Source organism: Nansenia antarctica (genome assembly GCF_963989245.1).
Source record: "Nansenia antarctica genome assembly, chromosome: 6".
In the NCBI taxonomy this organism is placed as follows: domain Eukaryota; kingdom Metazoa; phylum Chordata; class Actinopteri; order Argentiniformes; family Microstomatidae; genus Nansenia; species Nansenia antarctica.
The window spans coordinates 45,881,057-45,907,891 of NC_137676.1; the positions used below are offsets into that span (position 1 = coordinate 45,881,057).

Consider the following 26,835-nt stretch of genomic DNA (forward strand, 5'->3'; position numbering starts at 1 on the left):
TCTATACAAACCACATTCTTGCATGTATCAGATTGTACAGCACCGTTCCTCAATTTATCATACCATCTGCTGCTGCAGAGGGTTGGGGTTAGTACAAGACTTCATCAGCGAGAAAAATCACAGTATATCTGTACATAATCTATTCCAAACGCAGTACATTACAATCATTTAGCATAGCACGTGTAGCCAAAATAATGGTTGAACTCACAATTGAGTTGTAATTTCAATGCACTAACCAATAAGTGCATAATATGCTATATCTAGTTCCCATCTAAATCCTTGGTCTTCTTCTATCCTTTCACAAAGTGGTCCATTGTCATTGTGTAAGCAGGGGTCAGAAGTCTGGGAGCCGAGCCATCCCTCAGGGGTCAGAAGTCTGGAGAAGCAACGTCAGAGTCTAAAACTGGCTGTCCAGTCCAGTGTGATGCATGAGCCTTTCAAATTCACCGACAGCTGGTGTTTTATTGCCAGAATCAGTTCTCTCAATCGTAGGATTTTGATGCATCTGTGCGCATGGGAACAGTGAACAGATGTTAGTCATTAACAAAGAAAAAACATGCCACCAATCCTCAAGTTGATGACCACAGAGCACCAATCTAAAACAGCTTCTGCAATTAACACCTGATGGTTAGCCTTAAGAGACTGTAACTATTACAGTGCTAACTGGATCAAAAGCAGACAGAACCATGTTTGTTGTCATTATGGTGGATATATTTAACAAAATGGCACCTAAAGGAGCCACACACTATGAGGTGGCATTGCCAGTGTTGGGGAAGCGACTATGAGAATGTATTTCACTAAACTACCAATTACCAAATACTACCGTCCAACACACATGTCAGTTACTGAAAGATGACTAGTCCATATGACAGAAACGACTGAAATGCATTGAAATTCATAAGAAAGATAAAATCAAGTGAGGTGGAACAAATTGGGGAGATGGGAAGCAGTGACAGAATAAATAGTAGAGATATCTGAAGTTCAAGAGCTGCAGCAAAAACAGGTCAAAACACATTCAACTTGTGCATCTCAAATACCTGCATATATCTCAGATTTATGATTTTACAAAAAGACTGATATGTAGAGATCCCTCCCAGGAGAAAGCTTCTTATGTTTGTAATTATAAGGGGAAAAAATAAAAGTATATATACAGTATATATATACAGTATATGACTGGTCTTTCACTTAACACAATGATGACTAACTAAATATGAATTCAATGTTGAACGCTTCACATTGAAAGGATCAAATCAAAGAGTACAACTGCTTAGTGTTTTAAATTCCTTTAATGGTTCAGTTGGTATAGGATTTGGAAGCATTTAGTCGAGACATGGTCAGCAGCCATACAGCAATAACCAACTAATCAATATCAACTGAGAAAAAAACAAAGGCAACACAAAAGAACTCATACAACAACTAGGCAACAACAGGTCATCACAATAAAAAATACACAGCTCTAGTCATACTGAACAGCATGCTGAAAATCGGATTGGTAGCCATTTCAACAGAGGTAACCACACACACACGCACACGCACACGCACGCACACACACACACACACACACACACACACACACACACACACACACACACACACACACACACACACACACACACACACGCAAACATAAAAGACTAGAAATGAAGGCTATAGGTCAACCTTGATAGGTAGAGTATACAGTAAGACACCATTGAGCTGTCTTTGAGAAAACAATAAAATGCATAGACAAATTAGGTTTAAGAATGTTTTAAAACAAGTGTAAACATATAAAGACAAACATCTTTGTCATAGGCGGAAAGTGTAACCATTAGTTGGTGGTGAAAGTAGCCATCATCGCTGTGGACATTTGATTTAAGAAAATGATTGGCAACAGGGTGACATGGTTAGCACTTTTTACACAAAAATGATACATTGTCTAAAATGTTTTAAAAGAGCTAGTAGCTTCCACAAACTCAGAGAATGTACAAGCAATGGTCATTGTGGCAAGGCTTTCAAGACCCTCAAAGATCTACTTAAATGTACACTGTAAACCACAAGGCAGGCATGCTTGGTTTCAAAACATTTAAGTTACAATTATTTAAGTTAAGCGAGTTAACAAAATGTACTTACACACATTAAATATTGAGCATTTTACTCCAAAAAAGTCAGATTGAACAAACAAAAATATTCAATTGAATTGAAATATTCCAGTTGAAATCAACTAACAGAAAATGTATACATTTCAGCAGTTCATTTGCTGAAGGGGATAGGGGGAGGCTTTAAAACACTATATTCCCTTGCTAGGGTCAAATCCTAACTTGAATCCACGCCCCATCGCACATTTTCACACAAATCTTCCATTGAAATCAATTAATGATTAAAGCGGTCAAAGTTTACAGGCAGATCTCAAGCTAGGAATCGGACCTGTGATTCAAGTAGGTCAATGTAGTTAGAGTTTATATGCTTACATTAGTGTGAATCAACAACACTGGTTGTTCATTATGAGGGGTGGCGAGGTGTTGATACTTTTTACGGTTTCTTAATTATTATATATTTTTTTGGGAATTTGGGAGTCAATTCAGTGAGTAATACATTAGAGTATTGTGTGTCATTCATCAGACACCTTTAAAAATCATAATGTTAAATTTATGGATTTTACGGATGAAAAATAAAATAAAAAGTACAATTGGCCTAATCAATTACTGTTTTTTCCCCACCTAATGTCTTTACAATAAAAAAAGGTTAGATCATTTTACAATAACCCAAATATCTTGTTTACTTTGGGAAAGAACATGTGCACCTGTATACTGAGTTTGTGTGTGTGTGTGTGCGTGTGTGCGTGTGTGCGTGTGTGCGTGTGTGTGTGTGTGTGTGTGTGTGTGTGTGTGTGTGTGTGTGTTAGTGTCCTTGATTCTTAGTCTTGTCTGGTGAAGCTGAGTTGCCATCTCAACCACCTATTGTTCAAAATAAAGCAGCAACAAGTACAATTGGTTTGATAGAACACGAAAACCATTATACACAACAGTCATGTTTTAAACCTTCCACCTCCAAGACCCTGTGTGCATTTTAAAATAACAAACAAATTCATAAAAAAAAGTAAACAAAAATATAATGAATTATCTTCCCACAGAGTCATCAGTTTAAACACTCACACTTCTCTCTTCGCTTGACCAAACAAATTGTGCTCTTGGTCGATTCTACCGATCACCAGAGCGGATACAAAACAACAATGCCTGCTGCTGCTGCTAAAAAAAAAGAGACAAAAAAACAAGGTTTTGCATTCCCACAATTTGTAAGTGTTTTCACTTGCTCACAAAAGCCTCAGCCCAAGGTAATGCATACCTAGTGTATCTCAGGCAGTGGGGTGCCAGTTTTTTATGAGAGGAAGGAGAGATGAAAGGGAGGGAGTGAGAAAGGTAACAAACACCTGGCACCCCCCCCCACTCCTTCCATCCATCAGAGGTGCCACCTTCTCCAGAACTCAACAGTGTTGTGTCGGTGGAGTTCGGGTTTCTGTGGACGACGATGTCGGGGGTCCAGGGTCACTGCCGCCTGTCCTCGGCCTCTGATCTTGAGAAAGCCATGACCACATCCTCTGCACCTGAGAACCAATAGCATAATTTAAGGAGAGGAATCAACAATGCTTGATCACACATCAACACCACCATGTTGCTCTTACCTATCAAGTCCTTTTAAATACATACTGTACATCACATATAGCCCTCAAATTATCAAAAGGGTGCATGTAATACATAAATGAAATTACAATGTTGTTTCATAAACAGTAAATGGGTGTATACTTTCTATCTTTGTACTATATTACTAGTGTGAGCTATGACAGGCAGATCCTGTGAACAGATTGGATGTCTTCATGGCTGAGAGCAATGAGATCATCTACTCAATGCAGTGAATCATCAAGCCACACATTGCTGGAAACAAAAATACACTGAAAACCTGGTCTTAAAGACACACATGAAATAAGATCTCAGTTGACAGCACTATATTCGCTTGGCGAATGCACACTTTGTACAGTATATGTTCAGGGTTTTTCCTGCATTGAAAAGGCTTTGGCGGCCCGTCTAAGGCTTTTTTCGCCCTGCCTAAGCCTTCTAGGAGAAATTGTGCAAGAAAATGTAAAAAAACGTTTAAAAGTTGTCCATGCATTTATTGCTGCAGTTCGGTCATCCCAGCAGCAGGTGCTTCTAGACTATCGCTATGTTATATACGCAATACCCATGGAAGACGGCGTCTTGTGGGTGAGCTGAGTGATCATTGAGCAAAGCAGAGCAGAGCTTAAGTGACTGTTCTAGGTACAATGGCAAAAGATACAGGGGTGCACCATGCAACGGTTCTCGGTTTTATATTGAACCATACGGTGAATGTCGGTTTTTCGGTTTATGCTGCGTTACATTGAAAGTCGGAGGTCGAGTTTGTCTGGAACGCAGAATGCTTCTGTAACTTGTTCAAATGTTTGTTCATAGCGAGCGGAGTTGAGAACATGGCAACAGTTTTAGGAAGGCACTGATTGCTACAAATCTGCATTGTGGAGTAATTTAGTTTTTTGCTTCATGCGTGTTGTATACGCATAATATGCGCATAATGTGCATATGGTCTACCTGTCATGCCTAAAGTGCACTTTTACTTTCTCCTATAGCACTTTTACATTTGAAAGTGTTTTTGTTTATATATATTTATATTTTTAATATTATACTTTATATTATAATATACCAGTCATATTCTGGAATGTGTCTGAAAGTTAAAGTTCCATAAGTATAAGCAAAATAAATTAAAATAACAGCTGGTATATAAATAGTAGCATTTTTTTTTCTCTTTACACACAAAACACGTACCGAAACCGAACCGAAACCATGACCCAAAAACCGAGGTTCATACCGAACCGTGGGCCAACTGAACCGTTGCACCCCTACTCTGCTCAGCTTCAGGGGGTCTAGCTACTAACTGCCTACAGAGTGGAGGGTCAGTCAATTGCAAACCTGGACTACAAATTCAGCAGAGCCAAATAAAAGAAATGTGTCGTGGAGTGCCAGCAGAGCCGCATTGGCCCGCTAAGTTTTTAAGTTTACTATTTTATAGTTAAAGAATGGTATAGTTGTGGTGTGTACCGTGTAATTTCACAGAATTTGTAATCATTTGTAATAACCTTTCAGTATTTCAAAGAAGGTTAAGTTGTCCAACCTCAAAAGAGTCCGAATAGATATTGGTGCCACTGCCAAGTACCAAAATGAATATCACAGTCATGCTTGGATTTCAACATCAGAGGATGCAGCACTGCAGACCTATGTCATGCTCACAAGTGATGATAAGCATTATGAATTGCCCGTAAAATGTTTTGAATTGCCAGTAAATCGCAGGCCTTGTCTCCAATTTTGCCATCCTGAATTACTTCAATTGCCCTTTGAGATTAGAGAGGAAAACTGACAGCTCAAGCTTTTTCTCACCACCATAAACCCATCTGCCAAGTGATTCAAATATCATCAACACCACCAATTTCAACACTTTTGAGAGGTGCGTTTGTAAAGGCCTTTTAATTTCTCACACCCTTTCTATTATAAGCCTCTGGATTCCACAGTTGCTTGTTAGATTTAATTATTACAGGGAAAATGAAAGTAGGCCACAGACAGTGCTTCCACAATCTATTGGGCTGAAAGGGCAGACCCTCTTCAGAAGATAGCACAGACACAACCAAGCATAGAGACACTGTGTACGGTTTGGCAGTCTCTAAAAGGGAAATAATTACAATGTTTCTATGGTGCTTTCAGGTCGGCATGAGCTTCATATGTGGGTGACTGGGGAGGGGGAGGTGGTTTAATATGGAATTACTCTCCCTTTCAAGTTCTTAGTCCCTAGAGAGCTCGTTCGACTAACCAATGAGAGTATGGCAAAGAGCAAGACAATACAGGAAATGGTCCTGTAAGGAAAGCATATCAGAAGAAAAGCATATCAGAAGTAGAATTCATGGAGCTGATGTGAGTCTCCACTTGATGTTGCAAGTGAAAATAAGGCTTAGGCGGTCGAAGTGTAGTGATTCTTTATTTTTTATTGCACGCGGTGCTTGTTCTTATAATCGTTGTGCTGACATTATTGATGAATTGAAATCGGTTACTCTATTCTAATTTTTTTCATGTTTTTTATTAGTTTGACAATGAACGTTATTTTCTGAGTGTGGCTAAATTAGTCTAAAGTAACCAGGTGTGCTCCCAAATACGGTTGAGGGCCAATAAGCTGGAAATGTAACATTACCTATGTCCCATAAGGGGCTCCGCTCAATGATTACTCAGCTCACCCGCTTATACCGTCAACGTTGTCTTCCTCTCCATCTTCCACGGGTATTGCGTATATAAAGTAGTGATAGTCTAGAAGAACCTGCTGCTGGGATGACCGAATTGCAGCAATAAATGCATGGACAACCTTTAAACGTTTCTACATTTTCTCACCTTCGCTTAACTTTTATGGAAACACAACTTCTGTTGCTGGTCATTTTCAGGTTGGCGGCACGCAGAGAAAATAGGCGAGCCTCCGACTCTCTATTATTATATTATTGGCGCTTTTCCATTGACCAGACCGGTACGGCACGCATTTGCATCCTACCCGTACCGTACTTTCAGAAATACTTCTCCATTATAGACAACAGACCTGGAGCGAGCCGGGACAGTAGGAGGAGTTAAGTGTCATAAGAGCACTTCACTTTAATAAGTGCTGCTATACAGCTCAACGGGGGGAAATGCGATAAGAATTATGTCAAAATGCAGCACTATCATGCACAGATCAGCCTTAAAACATATGTCTAATTGAGGCAACTCGTATTATGCTTATCACCAAGTTCTCCCATACTGTGCTTATGGACTAATATAGTATGTTTATATCAACGGTAATCAAGTGCTTTAGTTGGCGAGCGCACTTGGTGATGGTAAGCACTCGTAATACGAGTTGACTCGCTGGAACGACACAGTCCCACATGTATTTATAATCATATTTTTCTATATAAAACTGAGGTATGATATGGCAGATATATATGGTACATGGCAGTCCCACGCGCCCGTCCCGCTCCAGTTCTAGTAGATCGAGCAACCAGGGAATCGCCGACATTTGTGAAAGGGAGCATAATTTTTCAAATCTTTATTAATAAGTAATTACAGACATTTTCCAAGAGCGAAATCTGTTGTGGTATTTAAAAATGGCGGTTAGCGGTGAACTCTATAAACATGGGATGACGATGTTGTAACAATTTCCATTGACCAATCAACGGTCTGCAGCGTCACACGTCACACACACCTGGCACGGAAAGTACCTTTCGCTACCCCTTTCGAAGCGTAGCTAAAACCAGCACGGGTACTTAGTACCGGTATGGCTCGGTTGGCAGCGGAGAAAGCAAAACATACCAGGCTCACACAGTACGATACGGTAGTGGAAAAGAGCCATAACGAGCAAGCCGCAGCTTCCTGCTCGAGAGGTCCTCTAAGAAGACTGAATTAATCTGAATTCAACATACATTATTATTGAGAAGGCAGTTTTACGTTGATTTACAAAGTGCAATAAAATAATTGTGTTCCCCAAAATGGATGAATAATCGTAATTAATAATCGTGATAACAATATTGAGCCGAAAAATATTATCATTATTAAATATTATCATTAGGATTTTAGCCATAATCGTGCAGCCCTAATTCCAAGTAATATCTCTTAAAAGCCTTTACAATACAGTGCTCTCTTTAATCCTGAATCATCTTGGCGTTGTATAAGGGAGATCATCCTTGCATAACAGTCAGCTCAGACAGAGGATGTTTCAAGACTCAGAACAAACCGATGAATGGGGCCGATGAATGGGTGTTGGAGTGGAATATGCGACTGGACTACAGAAGCAGAGGAATATATGATTTATTTGAGCCCTCAGCTTCATAGTCATATGTTTGGACCGCGCCCTGCTGCACACACACACAATGTCACAGAAGCGCCAGCCGACAGGCTAGAAACGTCAGGCCCCTCCGAGCCGTTGCTTAGCAACGAATCAAAATCAGATTGCATCACTGCCCGGCAGGTTGCTGCCTGCTGCCTATGAGCAAACAGCTGCTGGCTAGCTCCAATCCACCTCCCTCTCTCTCTCGCTCCCTCCTCCAACCCCTCCCTCTGATCCCCTCCTCACCCTACCCTCTCTTCATCTGCTAAAGAAGCACAGGGGAATGAATCTGTTCATCATGTTGTAATAACCGTTTCCTGCCACGGGTTACATAAACCAGAGCATCAAAGCCATATCTAATTTTCCTTTAGTAACTGTTTTGGTGGTTGTATATCTATGCATTATAGCAAATATCTTTTTGAAACAGTCATGGCTATAAACAAAATAAAAATAAAATAAAAACACAAAATAAATTATTTGTGTAAGCTTGAGCACCAACATAGATTTTATAGGGATTTAATACAATAGTCCCCCCTCTCATTAGATCATAGCATCAGGCCAGTGTCAGGTGTTCAATGCTATATTAACTTCCCCACTAGGTTTGTACTTGGAAATGTGCCCGTTCTGACAAAGAGCTACCCTCTCCTCTCCCTACAGATCATCATCTGACAGGGACAAAACAAAGCTACAGGTCAATTAATTTTAACTAAGTCAAAGGTGCAGTTTGTTCAACTGTCCTGAGGTAGCAGATAATGTTGGCTGTGTGGAGTTATTAGTCAGAGTATGGTATACAGCATTTGAGGACACGGGGATAAGGACATGGAATCCCCTGTAGAAACAGCAGTTGGGGTAGGTTAAGAAGCAATGTGTGATAGGGGCTTGAGTGTCCTCCAGCTCTACACGTACATGCTGTACCTCTTATTTTACAATGCGTCTGTGAGCATTGACTGTGTGTAAATTCATCATAAAACCAGAATACAGTATAAAACATAAAAAATCGGTGATCCATTTTATTTATCAGATGATTTACAGTGCATGCCGGAGGATGCCAATGCATAAAATATAGGATAGGCCAACTTCTTTCCGTGGAATGGGAAGCCATTTTGTGCCAGAATACTCACCATACGTGGGACATAAGATGTTATTTATTTCAAGGTCGAATGTTGACTCCCGTAGGACATTCACCTCTACAATTGCAGCCGATTAAAGCCAGAACGCACAACTTGCATGGTAATGAACTGCAGAACCGAAAATCTCCCCCCATGGGTTTAGCTAGGAAGAGACATTCCAAGTCAAATATTTCAGGTAGAAATTAAACCCTGCTGTTCAAGTGTTTTCATTGATTTTCAGGATCGGGCAGAGAGAGCTATTCATGGGAGTACACAGCCTGCAGGCGCTGCCTCTAGCCCACATTCTTCACTAGTCTATAGGCTGAGAGGCATGGAGGAACATCAATCGACACAACTTTGTCTCAGCCAGGTCATCGAACAAAGGTCCGTCCATTGTGTCAAAGACTCAGTCAGCAGCTTCACAATAGATTTCAAGATGTGGGAATTGTAAGGCAGACAAAGCAAAACAAGGTAATGTTTCGATTGAGGCACCACACCAGACATCTAGAATGAATGAGAGAGTACTGTATATATCTCTGTGGAGAAGGATGAGAGAAATTGGAACATCATACCGCCGTTTGTAATTACCACTCCAACTTGCCTCCAGGCCCCCTAATGAGGCCTGCTCCTCTCTACTGTCGCCACGGCACCAAACCCCACTGGAGAGGCTCTTTCCCGGGACGATCAGGGTTGCCATGGTAACTCCTCCACCGTCGCCTCTGTTGTTGTACCCCCTAGGGCTCCTGCTGGGCAGCGTAAAGTTTCCCCGCAGACACAGCCTTGAATACGTTCTGAGGCTGCAGGCTTTGTGTGTGTGCGGTACTCGCACAAAAACACAGCCTGCAATAACACAGCCTGAGGTAGCAAACAGTGACCATAACTGTTAAATATCTGGCAAATGCAGGACACCAGTCTCAAATGGATGAAAGTGCAATCTCCTAACACAACCTAACGCTGGTTTGTTTTCCTTTTCAGATAAAAAAAATGGGTTCTGTTTTTTGTGTCTAATGAACATGAATGAGCCTCCATACTACTGTTTCTCTCTTGGTTTTTAACGTCAATTAATTTGAAGTAATTACAAAAACGTTAGCATACGCGTCAAACAGCAGGCTCCTTTACCCCAGGCCTATTCTAATGAGTTCACTGAAGACAAGATAACTGCATTAACACACAGCACACAATGTCCTTTTCACCCACCAGCTTTTTCTTCGACACCGATTTCAGTTCCATCCAACAAAAATTCACAGCTTCAGAGTCAAGCCCTACATTCCTCACAGGCCCGATTAAAATTGCAAAACAAAAATCTGGATTTGAACATATGCTAATCAGCCAATTAAAACCATCTGAAATGCAAATGTATTGACCCATACACTTTAAAGAAATATGGCAGTCTCTGCATTGGATTCCTCTCAATTCTGAGAGGATGTTTGGAATCACATTTTACTAGGGATGCACCGAAATGAAAATATTTGACCGAAATGAAGGAAACACTTGGCCAAACACAGAGTGCATACTTTGCTATTATCGGGCGAATAATTTCGGTGGCCGAACATTCGGTGCATCCCTACATTTTACAGTTATCAAGGTATGACGAAACCTTCCAATGTTTGAGCAACATTTCCGGATAAAGCATGACTAATACAGTGACAAGGCGTTACAGTGCTGAGACACTTGGGTGGATCGCATAGCTCCAAAATCTTCTCTCACATATACAGGCTTACTTGGCTGACATCAAAGTACAGTGAGGAGCAAGACAGAGTGGAGCATGGACTGTGTCAGGCTAACAGGGGCCTCACTAAGTGATGGCTGGCACCCACACACAAACAGTCCACTGTCGCCTGTCTCAAATGAACATGATTTACTTTATAGACTACTCATTATCGGCAGCAGCACTATTTCAATCCTCTGATGAAACCTTTCAGTGTTGCACAACACATATCTTGGTTGGTTCTGTTTGCTCATGAGATGATTATTGTTGTTTTTAAAACAAACATTTCTCATGATATGATTTATCATATTATAAAAACGAATGTTTTGTTTTGGGCTGTATTATCAATAGGGCTGTTACGATTATTCGACGTCGTCGACGTCACCGACTACGTCAATACGTCGGTTAGCGTAATATGCGTCGGTTAGTCGCAAATTATTTTTATTTTTTTATTTATTTATTTTACCTTTATTTTACCAGGCGAGACAATTAAGTGTATGAGTGAAAATGGATAGCTACTAGCTAATGTTACACAAGCAATGTAGCTCACCACAGTTCGTATGTCTTGTCTTCTGGTGTTAGTAACGTTAGCTATGTAGCTGGCTAGCTACGGTAGCCTATTGTCATTGTGGTGCGAGCACCTACTGTACGTTATCTAGCTCGTAGCTCGCATGCTACGTTAGCATCAATTTAGCTAATCATAACATAGCAGCGAGAGTAACGTTAGCTAGCTATGTGTTGTGGTGATGGACAGACTTCTAAATGGCCATGTTGGCATTCAAGTTGGCTAAACATAGCAGTGAGGTGGAGACCCAAAAGTTTTTTTTTTTTTTTTTTTTTTTTACAGTACCAAAATTATCGTTAGACTTATCGATAAATTGGTCGTTAGACTAATCGAATAATCGATAAAATAATCGCTAGATTAATCGTTAGAAAAATAGTCGTTTGGGACAGCACTAATTATCAATGTATTTCGTATACCGATGGCAATAGGTTATCAATAAATTGTTGATATAAAGAAAGCACATGGTGTTCCAGCTTAACCCTATTTGAGGATCTCTTTAGAAATGAGGACCAAGACGATATTTCTCCACATCAGTCCATATTAATATGACCAAACCCACATGATGGTGTAGGAGGTCACCACCCAAATGCTAATAATGTCTCCATCATGTCCTCACCACCCAAGTCCTGCTCCAGATCAATGACTCCATGCCTGACATATAACACTGTCACTGCAGACTTAGACTCCCCCCACCAAACCACCCTCCATCAGCATGTTTCAGCACACCACCAGGGACCTCGTCCTTTTTAAGCTGCAGCTTTTAGTGGATGGGAGAGAGGGAGCTTCGGTTACACACACAGGAGACCGGTTGGCCTGGTTGGGTGAAGCCGATCTGACCTCTACAGGCAGCTCAGTTGCTGGTGGCTCTTGGATTGCTCTTGGATTGTTGGTTTAAGTTAGACAGAGAAATCCTCTCTCTAGGAAATGCTGTGTAGCCACATGGTCCCTGTCTGTGTCTGTTGGATGATCTGCTTGGCAGGACAGTTATTACACAGCTGAACCCCATAGCATTAACACGTCAGGGTTAGGAAAAAGAGCTTTAACAATAGATGATGGAGTCCACGGAGAGGAGGTGAACCAGCATCTTATCAGCAACAGCTCAAGCAAAAATATACAGTCAGTTTTTATTGGGGGAAAAAGTGTACTGTTTTAAGCTATTATATACTGTAATAATGGTTTATATATATATCATTATATAATTCTCATTATCCTTGAGTTTGGACCAAAACTCTGGACTTTCTTCTTATAATGATTGACACTCTTACTTTGCCATACCTAAAAGTACCCTCTCAGCACTAGCATCTATCTAACAGAATCCTTTAGCAAACGGGGTTAATACTGAAAAGTGATTAAGCCACTGCTCTCTCAACTCATCCTAATCAGTCCTTTAGACAAGAAGTAGGTTTACATTGGTAATAATTCATCATTCTGAGGGGGTGGCATTCTGCCAATTGACACTAAATGTGTCTGTTTTGTGATGTATAATGCATGCACTCTCTTATGCACCTTTGACGAGTCAAACTTGTAATTGATGAGGCTCTCTTCTGAACAGGCGCTGACTGAAAACAGAACAGTAGATGTTCAAGATTTAAGAAGAGGAGAAAAGGACGTACTGTACAGTACAACTTCATAGATACTGTGTTTTATCAGATAAAAAATCTCTTGCACCGCTACTGAGCTTTTATTCTGAAAAAACAAACCGAAAATTGCTTATCTAATAGCTGTCACTCTTCCCCTTTCAAAAACATTGTACAGGCTGCCTCTTTTGAGGCAATTGCTTGTGTTCCTCAGCATATCAAAGGCTTATTAGGAAAATACATATAGAATGCTGATGATGCAATGAGCCAGATAATGATCTAAATTATGTTCATATTTGGAAACATAATGTTGCACTTACACAAAATATGTCCAAACATAATGTCTACAAATGGACAGTCAAACTAAGATGGCTTCACTAAACCGAAAATTCAAGTCTATTCACGTTCATAACAGCATGACTCTTTGGTGTCCTTACCTTATTCTCTGATACACCACAAAACATCAACTAACTAATCTGTTCTCAATAGTCGAGCCGGCTGAAACCAGCGACCACACAGGAGGAGGGAGGGAGATAAGATTCCATTATTTCAGGTACGGTGTCACAAGCAATTTTCTCAGCTTGTCGTTTCCCCTGAGGGAATAATAAAAGATGTGGCCTTCCTGGGCCCAACACCCAGCAGGGTCACCACAAAAGGACGGCAGGGGCTTTCAAGGCTCTCGCGTGAGCTGGTTTTGGATTGAGCCTGGAAGGCTACTGATAAGTCTGGTAGAATTTAAAAAGGAGCTAATCCCCTCTACATTTAGCTGTTTGTACAGGCACCCGCAGTGATGACTGCCATCTGATCACCACAAACTGATTCCTGTTTACATGGCGCCCCCTTGTGTTGGATAAGTATACTGGCAGAAGGGAAATCAGTATGTACTGTTGAACAACATCATTTAAAAGTGTTTGTTCTCTAATCGTATGCATAATCTAAAAACACTTGTTATTTAATGTATACTCAATCTCTGCGACTATCTCTAAAGGGCATGTACTGTACGTGTACTGTAAGTCCCACCTACTTGGCAGGGACAGTAATACAACTGGTTCCCTTTGGACCAGACCAGACTCATGACACCACTGACTCATTCCCAGATACACCCAGACAGACAGACAGGCAGACAGACAGGAAGACAGGCAGACAGAAAGACAGGCAGGCAGACTGTTTGCCTTGTGAGTAATTCCAGTAGAGCCAGTGACTGGTGTGTGTGTGTGTGTGTGTGTGTGTGTGTGTGTGTGTGTGTGTGTGTGTGTGTGTGTGTGTGTGTGTGGGTCTGGTCTTACTGTGGTCTATGTGCAGTAGGGTAGGGAGAGTATAGTCTAGTGTTACAGTGTTTGTATGTGTATGTGTGTGTGTGTGTGTGTGTGTGTGTGTGTGTGTGTGTGTGTGTGTGTGTGTGTGTGTGTGCGTGCGTGTGTGTGTGCATGTGGTACGAGATCTTATCCAGGTGCATTGAGTGCTGCTTGGTAGGGTGTGTGTGGAGTAGTGTTGGGGTGTGTGTAGTGGTAGGCCTTACCCTGGTCTGTGGGTGCGAAGGGTTAGGGTATGGGTGTGTGGTAGGTCTTACCCTGGTCTATGTTGTGCTGTGGTAGTTGGCTCATCTGACTGTGGACCACGCCTGCGTAATTCCGGAGAAACGCCTCCTCACTCGGCGTTAGCTGTGGGGGGGGGAAAAGAGGAAGAAAATAAGAAAACGAAGAAAGGCTGTGAATGATTTAGGTCCATGACAGCTTTGAAATATTTCTGACATTTAAGAGACTGAATATCAATGCTACAAGTACAAAGTGTCAACTAGTGTCAATCTATTATCTCTACCCCAAAGGATGCCACTGGTATCAGGCATGTTGCAATATCTTGCAAGCATGTTGTCTGCCTGAGAATAGTAATGGGGATGGTTTATTAGCCTCTCTGCTTGTACAATCTTTTACCCTTGTTTTGTTTGACTTACTTCGGAAAGGCAATCACCCCCCTTCCTCCAGCACTATAGGTCCTTAAAGTATAGATTTGCTCTTGATCAGGGTTTGTTTTGGTAATGACGGCATACGTACATTGGATCCCATCTTCTTCAGCATGAGCAGGACACGCACTTTCTGTTGGATGTACATCTCTTCAGGAGACTTCCCCGGGGCCTCCTCACGGTTCATCCCCCCTGCTCCTGTAGCTCTGAGAGAGACACACCAAAACACAGCTGAGTTCAGTCAAGCTCAGGGATACCACACACACATTTCAAGGTGGGGATGGTTAATGACATCTTTCTCTTATAGAAATGAAAGGTTGTTCATTTCCTGTGATAACTCACTAAAGAAAACATAATGGACATATTCTATAAATAAGATGTGGCTTCTTTTATAGGCTAATTAAGGATGACAAATCATATTGCACAGATACAAAATAAAATAACAATGTTTATGTTTATTTTATTTTGCACACATTTCGAAGGTACACAGTTGACAGAGAACACAATAAATAAACAGTGCAGGAGGAGGCAAGAAAACCCAAAAGGCGTATGTGGCGCCTCCACCTAACAATGGCCAAGAGTGTTATAAAGAACACAAAAATAACCATAAAAAAATACAAAAAACATAGAGTGATGGCAAACTACGGTAGTAATAATAATAATGCCAAAATATTAATCAAACAGCAATACCAAAGTAAAAAAAGAAAATGTGAATGTGTGATTATGTGATTACGGTATGTGGTGTAATGCAGATGTGGTGTACGTGTGTGGATGTATGTATGTAAGTGTGTGCGTGTGTTATGCATACATGATAAATATGGAACAAACAAAGATACATAAAGAACATATTAACAGTTACAAAGCAGCACTAAAATGATCTCTTTAAGAGTCTTTCGAAACAATTTATAGAGGAACGGTTTCTTGCTAGATGAGAAAAGCCATTCCATAACTTTGTGCCTCTAAATGTGATTGAGAATTGACCTCGACAAGTAAGACACTTAGGGGGGTGAAGAGTAGAGGTTTGACGAGTTGAGCTAAGAATGAACCTATGAATTCTCTTTAAAGTAAATCATAAACTGTAGAATATTCCCTTCATTTGAATATATCTTATACATAAAAACACATTTGAAAGATATTGATATCATAAAAACTAAGAATCTGTAATTGATGAAATAAAGGAGCAGAAGGCGTCATTGACTCAGATCTGGTTGCGATCCTAACAAAACGTTTCTTAAGGATCCACATTTTGTGGAGAGTACTGAGAAACGTACTCCCACAAACTATATTACAGTATGAAAGATAGGGGTAAATTAAACTGTAATAAAGAGTAAGGACGGAGACACCTTGTTGTGACAAGATGACTAACCCTTCTTATTAGACCAACAGATTTATTTATTTTTCAACCAATACATTCTGTTTGTTCTCTCCGACCCAAACTCTCATCAATAATAATTCCCAGGAATCTTGTAGCTGATACCTGAGGCATCTCAATAGACTCAATTGTAATTTTAGATAAATCCTTAGAATAAGATTTTTTTACCACTAAAGATGAACATTTTTTTTTTTTTTATATTCAGAGATAATTTATTCAGTCTGAACCATGTGATGTAGGCAGTTAAAACAACATTAGCATCATTAATCAGTGAATTTAAATTGAATGGGCGAGAACAAGGGCAAACATCTGCAAACATTATTGGAGAAAATATATTTGAGACATTAGACAAATCATGTATATAGATAAGGAATAATAATGGTCCAATACAATCCTGACATGAATCACATTAAACCATTAAGATACTTATCAAAATACATACTGGATCATTTGAATCAAATAACAAATCGGGGGGATAAAATATAAACAAATTGAATACAAAAAAAATCTATATGATTCAATTTCCAGAGCGGAAAACATAAACACAAACAGTATCATTTCAAAATGGACTCCTGTATACCGTTGTAGTGACGTCTATTGGATCGACTCTATTTATTGGCCTAACGTCAGACACCATTTTATCAAACAGAATACTAAATGAAGCCCTATCTAAAACACTGAGAACAGGGCAATGTCAGAAAGTCACAGTGCAGGTTGGCACTTCACAGTAGAAATGGCTCTCATTAATATTTCATGGGAGTTTTCACACAGCTCTCTTGCCCCTGCCTCCTCCATCTCTCTCTCTCTTTCTCTCTCTCTCACTAATGACCTATTTTAACAGTCAGTCTGCAGAGAGATGCAGGATAAAAGAATAAGAGGGAAAAGGGGGTGATAAAAAGGTTCTTCCATGGCTAAATGACAGACAGAAATGTGATTCCTCCATGTCCATGATAGGATGTAGGCTTAAATTATGTTCGCTATTTTTGAATTTGATCTTGTTCTCATAATGGACTGAAAAATTGTTAAATCAAATATTCCCCCCAAAAATGCTAGAACTGGTTTTACACAAAGTTTGATATTGATGGGAAAAAACACAAAAAGGTGCAGTATCTATCTAAGCTTGCAAATAACCAAGCAGAGGAAAATGGTCCCTTTGAATATTAATTCAAATGAAAGGGGGGTGGGGGCGAGGTTGGGATCATAGGAGTAAGTCAGTTTTTTTTTTTCTCTGCCTTGAATCTGTCATGGAAAATCCTATGGGAGGCACTGACTCTGATAGTGCTGGCAATTGCTTTGGCCTCTTATCTATACAAAGGGCTTCTAATGCATGTTGACAGGCTGTTTGATGTGGGGTTATATTTAATTGAAAATCTGGCTCAACCCCCTTATGCAGCCACAAGAGGATGCTGGGGCACTGTTTTGAGTTCCACTGTGAGGGTCAGATGCATCCAGTCAGAATCAGGATGAGACTGCACCACTGGCTGAGCCTGTCTGAAAGATGGCGACCTCTAGCTGCATGGGGCAAATGACTACCCTGTCAGTTGACTTATACTCTTAGCTGCTTACTGTCAAGCAATGGGAATGCATGAATACAGTAGACCACAGTAAATATAGAGGACTTCCTCAAAGATAATAAGATACTTAAAGCAGCAGTGTCAATAGCTCTCCATATTGAAAGAGAGAAAAAGAGAGAGAGAACAGAGAGAGACATATTGTTTATTTATTCCACAGTGTGCCAGGCTCCAACTGGAGAGAGGACTCAAAGTGAAGGGGACATGAAAGATGGGGAGCTTGTGCTACATGTCAGCTCAGTGGCTCAGTAGTGGGGGAAAAAATAGGGGGGGGGGGGTTGTAGGTTGGCGGGGGCAGAAGCAAATGCTCAGGTTTCCCCTCCCTGCTTCATACAAATGGGACAGCCAAGACTCCAGGAGGGCAACAACCTACCATCTGACGCATGAGGCATGATAAAAACACAAAGACACCTATATTGGCGCTTTTCCACTACAGGGCTGACCCGGGTCGGCCCGGGCTGGCCCTGTTCTTTTGCTTTTGTCCACTGCCAACCGAGCCGGCCCTAAGCGAACCGAACCGGGCCGTTTTAGCTACCCTTCTGGACTAGGAACTACAGGAACGAAAGGTACTTTTTTGCCAGGCTGTGTGTGACGTGTGACGCTGCAGACCGTTGATTGGTCACAACATCGTCATCCCATGTTCAGAGTTCACCGCTAACCGCCATTTTTAAATACCACAACAGATTTCGCTCGGAAATGTCATTTACTTTTTCTGTAATTAATTATTAATAAAGATTTGAAAAATTATACTTATTATCTTAGTTTAATGTCATTTCAATGCATCATAGAACTTTTATTTACAACAAGCATAACAAAAAAAATTCGCTATTATGGCGATGTGCTGTGCCTATGCTGTTCCTCAGTCCAGCGCACTTCATCATCCCCCTTCTAAAACTGCCATGGCTAAAACACTTTGAATGGAATAGATAGGACTTTCGTTCAATGGAGGAAGCATGATACTCGCGCAGAGTTCATCTCGCTTTTCCCCCCGTTGATGTATTAAACAATCTAAACAATCTAATCCGAGCAGTTGTTATTATGTAATATTATTGATGGATGTGCCATTTTTGATGGAGAGCAGTGAGCGGATGACTGGATGTGAGCATGTATTTGACTAATGCTGATAGATTCGCGTCTTGCTCCGAAACCGGAGCTGTCGGCGCCGACAGGATTTTATAGCGTTCCTTCAAACTATCGTAATTCATGAACTATATGCCCAATCAAAACAATTCAAACAGTTTCTGAAAGCAGAGAAGTTGCTCTTTCTTTCTTTTTTAGGCTTATTACGGTAGTTCACAAAAAAGCACAGTGCTCAATAGGGGTGTAACGGATCACCTAACTCACGGATCGGATCGTGTCACGGTTTTTGAGTCACGGATCGTTGGCTAGCCGCTAACTTTACTAGGTTGCCTGTGTCAGTGTCGTTTGCTGGGAACCGGACTGGGTTCACAATCCTTCAGGTACAATGTTAACGTTAGCAAGAAGGCTAGCCTCTGTAACGTTACAAGACTGCTATAACGTTACTATCGTATACGATAGTATAGCAGTCTTGTACCAAGGCTAGGGGGAAGGCAGGCCTAATGTTAGCCTATTATTAGCTGTTCTTGCTTTGTCTGTGCACTATGCCAGGTCGATGCTCTTCGTTGAGATCTGTGGCTGTCATTAACATTAGCTAGCTAACAGCCAGTGCATTGTTTGTGCGTTAGCTAAATGTTAGCTAGCTAAGCCTAACGTTACTTTGGATGCTTTCAAATCGCCTGAAGTAAAGATCAGATTCTAGAGCAAGTTGCTATTTGTTCCATTTCTCATTTGATTAGGACAGTTAGTGGTGTGTTTATTAAGGGAAACAAACGATCATGGAAATCACTTTCGTTTCGGTCACAAAATGTGATGACAACTGTTGGCTAAACGCCAACGAGACCCCTATTATGTAACGTTATGCTTCCTATGTCATCATAATGATCAGATTCAGATCATCATCGCCTACTTTGGTAATAAGTGTCTATGGTCGCTGCTGTTGCCGCCTGTTTTATCATGTTTCCTGTGTAAATCTGGTTTGCCAACCGCTTTCCAGCCAGTACCTAGCCGCCAGGGCTGCCAAGTTTCACCAAAAGTTTGGAGTGAGTTTTTTGGCGGTGAAGCGACCCAAAACTGTGCGCGTTTTGGCACCCAATTATTTGTGCTAGTTTCCTGCAATTTTACATGTTGTTCACTCTAAAAGAAAATGGGCCCCATCAACAGGACTCAGCCCCTTGGTCAGCAGCAGAAAGACCCTTGGTCATCATCTTATATACAGTGCATTGCTCATAGATGGCTATCATGTTATACAGTACATATAATAATAATACCAGGGTTTTTCCTGGGTCAGAATGAGGGCTTGGTGGTTGATCTTGTCGCGCCCACATTCTTTTGGAGGGACCCCCAATTGTTGTATTTGTATTGTAAATTGTAATTATTATTTATTATTATTATTAATGTACCTGGTTATGTTACAGTAGAGAAACAAAAAACTGTTACCAAAACGGAGTATTTACTAGCTAAGATTGGCAAAAGATTGGCGTGGTGCAACCGAAATTAGTAAACAACTAGTTTGAAACTAGCTAGTAACAACTAGGGGTTTAGTAACTATTACGCCAAATTGGTGCAACCCAGTCCAGTAGGCTACCAGATACGATGTTGTAATGTATCCACATATTTTGCTACCACGGTTGCCAGACGGAATTGACAATGTCCAGCCCAACCGGTCTAAAAGCTATCGAATCCAGTGTGACCAAAAGTAGCCCAATCTGGCAACACTGCTTGCTACGTTCTTGCAGCTCGCGTGAACACAGGTTCTTCCAGCAGCGCTCGCCTGCCGCTTCGATTGCAGACTCAAGTTAACGCGCGTGCAGAAAGATGCCACGAAACTCATGTCCGGTAGCTTTATTTCAAGGAATTTCAAAAATAAAAGTCCCGTAAAACAATTGTTATTTCTCGCCGTGAGAAATAGAGGTGCGGCGTGAGAGCGTGAGAACTGGTTGAAATGCGTGAGTCTCACGGCGATTGCTCTGCTAGCCACTGATGTATGAATGTTTGTGTATTAAGGTTAGTAGCCAAATATTGAACCTCCTTACACAAAATAGATCCCATGGCAGGGTCTAGATGCGTTGTGTGTGTGTCTAGAGGGGGAGGGGGCGTTCGGATTTGAGGTTGGGCCCTACCGAACCTCAAGGCGTTCCGCAGCCCATGCGGCAAGCTACTATGCAAGGCGCCGGTCCGCTCATTGGAAGCAATTTGGGGTTCAGTCAGTGTCTTGCCCAAGGACACCTCGACATGTGGCCAGCCAGGGTTCGAACAGCTGATCTTGCGATCGTTAGACGCCGGCTCTACCTCCTGTGCCACAGCCGCCCTATATAAAGACCATTTCGAGAAATAGGCATAACGCAATTTGTGATCTCTGTTTCCTTTTGAAGTCGAAAAATGTGCCATATTTAGAAATATTCCTGTTAGTGCCGCTGACTGTTTTGATGTTTGCCATCCCAAATAATTCTTGAATCTCACTCCACTTCGACAATAACGTCTTGTGTAAAACATAAAGCATGATTCAGAATCCCACAGGGGGAAACTCTGTGGGAGGAAGAAAACAATGAGAGAGTGGTCACTGATGTACTGCAGTTGTCATGTTTGTAAGCCACTTTAATGGGACTTAGAAGAGAGTGAGATGTTTTGTGGGTATTGTCAGTCTTATTTGCTCTGACTGGTTCAGGTAAGGGGGGTTGGGGGGATACATGGATGTCTATTTTGGGCTCATGTGCAAAAATAAAACCGTAGGCTACTGCACCAGTTAGGATGTATCTAGTGATACACATAAACTACAGTCATACTCAATTTAGGCTCAACTGAGTAAATATTAATTGTCATTTTCGGGTCCTGAAAAGAAGTTGCCTGCCTCAGATTGTTCAAATGTATGGGAGACATTGACCCCATATACAGCAGGTCACCTACCCCAGCCTGTGGATCAAAGTATGGAAGTGTGGAGGACTCAAATTACTGTAAGTAAAAACCTTCTATAACCAAACCTTCAATAACACAACAACCTTTTCACCAAAGATTTGTCTTGCCACACAATTCTTATTCCTTCTTAAGTCAATGACTCCTAGCCGTCTATATGCATATAGAGAGTAGAGAGGTGGAGTTCTGATCAAATTCTCTAGGGGAGATACAAAACTCAGAACTCTTGTCTATTTATAGACTCCAACTCTTCAGTCACATGTGCTGTGTTCATTTGCTTCTTGGTCTTATTTCCATTTTGCCAGAGACCTAAATTAAACACATAGGCTAAGCGACAACTTTCAGGCTATTTTTATTACGGAGATTATTACGGCCTTTATTGTGCCACTCTGGGTGCTTCTAACACCAATATATTTATACACAGCAGAAGCTTGACTTTATGAAGGGTTGTGTATAGAGGAAAAAGGCAAAAACTTTCCAACATATCTGACAACAGGCCTGGATGATACAGTGAATTTCAAGTTTTTACAATGTCGCCATGTAGGCTAATATTGGCAATATCACTTAAGGAGAACCTGAGGCTCTTCATTTAGGCTATGAACAGATCTGTGTACTGTGCACTAGGTACCTAAACAATTTCATGGAGCGTGCTGCTCAGACCATAGGGTTAATATCTCAGACGCAATCAAACGCTTTCTTTAGTCCTAACATAAATTATAACCCCTCTGTCTCAGTCTTGTATGGGTCTCAAGGGTGCGAGGCTGGCACTCCAGGAGCTCTCCACTGAGCAGCACTGCTAAATCTCTCTCTAAAAACATTAAGATTACACATCTTAATATCAGGGATCCTACAGCTGAATGAGTGTCTGAACCCACAGTGTTCCAAACATCTAGGACTAAAAAGGTCTGTGCAGAAAAGGAAGATAATGAATAATGCCATGCTGAACTAAGGTGATCTTGTGAGTTATCTTTTTCAATGCAATAACGTGTCAATTGGTGTTTGGAGATCCTGGAAAAAGAGGCTAATCCAAATCAGTGTATTTTCAATCACAACACATCCAATATGATTATCCATCTACAAAGTCCATTCAATCTGTAAATCTGTGTATCCTATGGTTCATTACAGACATACTTTAGGCCTAGCAATTTGTAAGTATTACGTATATATGCATGAGAGGGGGGGAAAGTCAAGAACAAGAAAAAGGTGGCTCAGAGTGTTTGACACTGTCTTCTCCCCTTACACTCAACCCTGGGTCACAGACTGCAATACACGTCTGCTGCCAGGGATTACAGTATGCAATACGATAGGCCTTCGCATGTGACAGGGTAACCAACAGCATAGGCCCACCACAGTGTACCAGCCAAACACACATATCACTCATGTAATTCACTTTGTAATCAACCGGCCACTCACGTCCGATTGTTCACTAGGAGTTCTCAACCAGGCATTAGAGGTAGTTGGTTTGACTTAAACGAAAATGTTGGTGACTGTCACCACAACTCAACAACAAGCTATTAGTGGTCTTTGTTGTCCAAATAGCCCCAAATATGTCACTCACCGTAAAGTCCTCAAACTAGCGTTACCCAACTTTTGATCTACAGAACAGATTTGGAAGCTGTGGGAAAACATGTCCAAACAATTGCACTGGTGATCTGGACAATGGTTTTGAGGTAAAAAAATAAAATCTGTTAAGTGTCCCTTTAATTCAGCATGTCTATAACTTTCTTGATGTATAGAGTCCCATGATATGATGAATCCACTCAGACTAATACATAGCCTATTACTTTCTGCTTAATACAGCAACGCTCTACATCCAGGAAAGTGGCATGCTCTCGTTGAAAACCGGCTAGTTCAGACAATGGACCGCAACCGGAGAGGGTCAGTGTAGGCCAAGAAGGCCCAGGCTGTGGGGGGCAGTTCTCCTACTGGGTTGGTGCGACTGTATGCCTGCAGGCTGCCTTTGTGCTATAGGCTACCTCTACACATTTACAGTGCTCCTACTGGGTTGGTGCGACTGTATGCCTGCAGGCTGCCTTTGTGCTAGGCTACCTCTACACATTTACAGTGCCGCAACAATGGCCACAGTATTTGAAAACAATGGTGATGAACTGGATAGTGAAAATATGATTGATAAGTAGGTCATGTCTTGTTATCACCACGTGAGGCATGAACTCAATTATCCAAAACTATATCATCATAGCACGGTTTGTGGGCCTACTGGGCTATCCCTGGCTGTGCCAGTTCAAGTTGGCAGAGTTGATAATAACAGCTGATAGTAACCAATACCCAGACAACGCATGTCAAGAGCTTGTTTTCTCTTTGTCCATTTTGTGTCTTACTTAAATCATAGATTATGAATTATAGAGACTAAGCCTAATATGATATTGAATTTCATCTACAATCTTATGCTCTCATTACTTACAGTACATAGGCCTAGCTAGCCTCTTTGGGTAACAAAAGCTGCTGCAGTAAGTTGGTCCCACTGGGAGAAAGCATCAAGATTTTTAAGGAAGGGCATACAATTCTGTTTGGTGCAGTAATATAGCCATGTATTCTACATGGTTGATACAACATAATAAACATATACTAAATAACCTAATTAAGTTGTAGTAATTATTGCCATCTCTACACTTGGCATGGGTGACAACAGAAATCAGGTTCAGACTAATCTAGGTATAGAGTTTATGGAGATGCTGCAAAATCAACAACAATTTGAGAGGACAGTTGGAATCACAGCAACTAGCTTCTCTGAATCCAAAACGGTCATCCAATTATACTCACGAGACGTGTAGAATCTACCGCTGACAGTCCTCTACTTTGTCTAAATATTACAATATGTAATATATACACTATATATATAATATTCTATCTTGCAGTGGTGGACCGGATTGTGGTCCAAGCAGTTCTGCATGATAGTTTCAGTCAATGTTCTATAACAGATACAAATGTGGCCTGGGAAGGAAGGGTTGAAGGGCCTGATGAGGGTGTCAAATGCATGGCAGGAGGTTCTGTGATGGGTCAGCCCTCCCCTCCCTGCTCACAGGCAGCTGATGAGGTCCCCCTGGGATCTGGGGGGGGGGGGTTGAGCAGCGACAGAACAGCACCTGCCCCCAGGCATGATGAGGAGACGGTAGGGAGGGAGGCAATGGGTCCTAAGCTGGTTCCAAAACCCAGCCATGCTGGGGAATGTGCAGACTCAGAGAGCCCTGTGACATACAGTTCATAACCAAGTTCACAAGTTGACAGGAGAATCTCAAGCCATTGCCAGTAGCCAGCCAACTTCACAGCTGAATGTGTTGTCAGCTATCTGATAGTTGGGGAAAATCAGACCTTGTGAGCACAATGCATTCATGGGTGTGGAGGAGAGACCAAAATAGAACCAACGAGATTATACACACTGCTGTCAATGTGAGTCGGTTTGAAATGCCCATGGGAAGAAAAGAAAACCGTAGTTGTCCAGATGTTTTAATTGTATATATAACATCATGACAATATGAAATTGAAAAGGGACAACGATTTTACAGTGTTAACAATAGATTTGCGTAAGTTGGCACCTACTAATTCCTATGTTTGCATAGCAGAATTAACATTATCTCCATAGAAGAAGGTGAAGTATGGTGGTGTGTTATTTAAGTTTGATCGTTTTGGTTGATTCCATCAATCCCCTTTGACATCAGCCAACACACTGGGTGTACCAGTGGTGGGCGAAAACGCTGCTACATCCCCACAAACCAAACAATAAGCTAAGAAACGTGAAGAAATATCAGGAGGAAACTTCAAGCTCCATATTCCTCAGAACGATTCATTTGACTGCACAGTTTTTACATAGTTTCTAAAACGACATTACCATTCCAATAGGAATCACTGATTATTGCCACTGTTGCAACAAAGTGTTACATTGTAGCCAAGCTAGCTTAGTTAGCCAGCCAGCAATCATTCATCGCCGTTTCCTGTCTCTCAGGATAGCTGGCCGGTTGCTATTAACCGACGAACTGTGTAATATCCTAATACAAACTAGGAGTGACATTGTCAGAAATATGTGGTGAAATATACACTACATCATGTGCGTAAACTTTGCATTTTCGGTCCGAAACCAAGCCGGGGATATCCCCTTTGCCAAAGTACTGCTAGCAGAGGCTCGAGACAAAAGCCTTGAATGAAGTTCCGATGGGTGCGATTCTACCCAGGTGCCGCTGTCCGAATGCGAGTGAATACATGCAGTACATTTAACGTTCTTAGAGAAAATGTTACGTTTGAGCTTACCCCTCCTGGTCCAGCTTTTCTTTGTGCTGTGTTTTATTTGAATGGTGTGTTGTTTTACGAAGGAGTCCTGTTCCGGGGTCACATCCCTCCAGTCGGCGGCGTGTCGGAGCTGTGAGTCACGCAGCGAGGCTCCCTCCCGCTGTCGATTCAGTTCCTGCCGATGCCGGCATTCGTCCACTAGGGGCGCCATCCGCACAGAAGGAAATAAGAATGACTTTACCAGTGAATATTGCTGCTGTCATAACATCACTGCCATGTACCGTTATAATAACATGGGTGGTGGTTTTCTCTGAGTGAAGAATCCCATTGTCACATTATATAGCTGAAGAATGTGGTGATCATTATTAATGGCGGCAAATAATACCTGTAGTATTGTACACAAAGTGCAGAGTGCAGTTTCCATTTTATTTCACAAAATGTACAGATGTACACAGATAGATGTGTGCTGTTGAAACAAATGAACACTTACACAATTCAAAGTCATGGTATGCACTGCAGTGTCTCATGTTGACAAACATGAATATCTAAAAAGTAGCCATTTAGTATAACAAAGATTGCCTGACAACATTGATTAGAATGGTGCATTATAATAATGATTTTTAGAGCTGTGACTGACTTTGAGTTCCTCACGGCTGGGCTTTGTTAAATCAATTTGTTAAATCAATTTGTTAAATCAATAAGCCATTTTGGGCTAGCCCATCCAATACCCCCGCTGTTAGGAGGTGTACGTGTAAGTGGGGAAATGGACCCTGGTGGAAATGTCGTTGACTGGTTTCTCACATTTCTCATTCAAGCCATTCTAGTATCAGTCTTTACACATACAAAAC

General features: G+C 41.3%; 1 protein-coding gene across 1 annotated transcript; it reads right to left on the minus strand.

Moving 5' to 3' along the window:
- Positions 1 to 1,273: 1,273 nt before the first annotated feature.
- ctnnbip1 (catenin, beta interacting protein 1) lies at positions 1,274 to 26,134 on the minus strand. Its single transcript, XM_080533741.1, has 4 exons — positions 26,009 to 26,134; positions 14,904 to 15,018; positions 14,423 to 14,513; positions 1,274 to 3,580 (listed from the first exon to the last, which is right to left on the minus strand). Exons 2-4 carry the CDS (start codon positions 14,997 to 14,999, stop codon positions 3,522 to 3,524), a joined length of 246 nt encoding a protein of 81 aa, XP_080389867.1. The 5' UTR covers positions 15,000 to 15,018; positions 26,009 to 26,134; the 3' UTR covers positions 1,274 to 3,521.
- Positions 26,135 to 26,835: the final 701 nt, after the last annotated feature.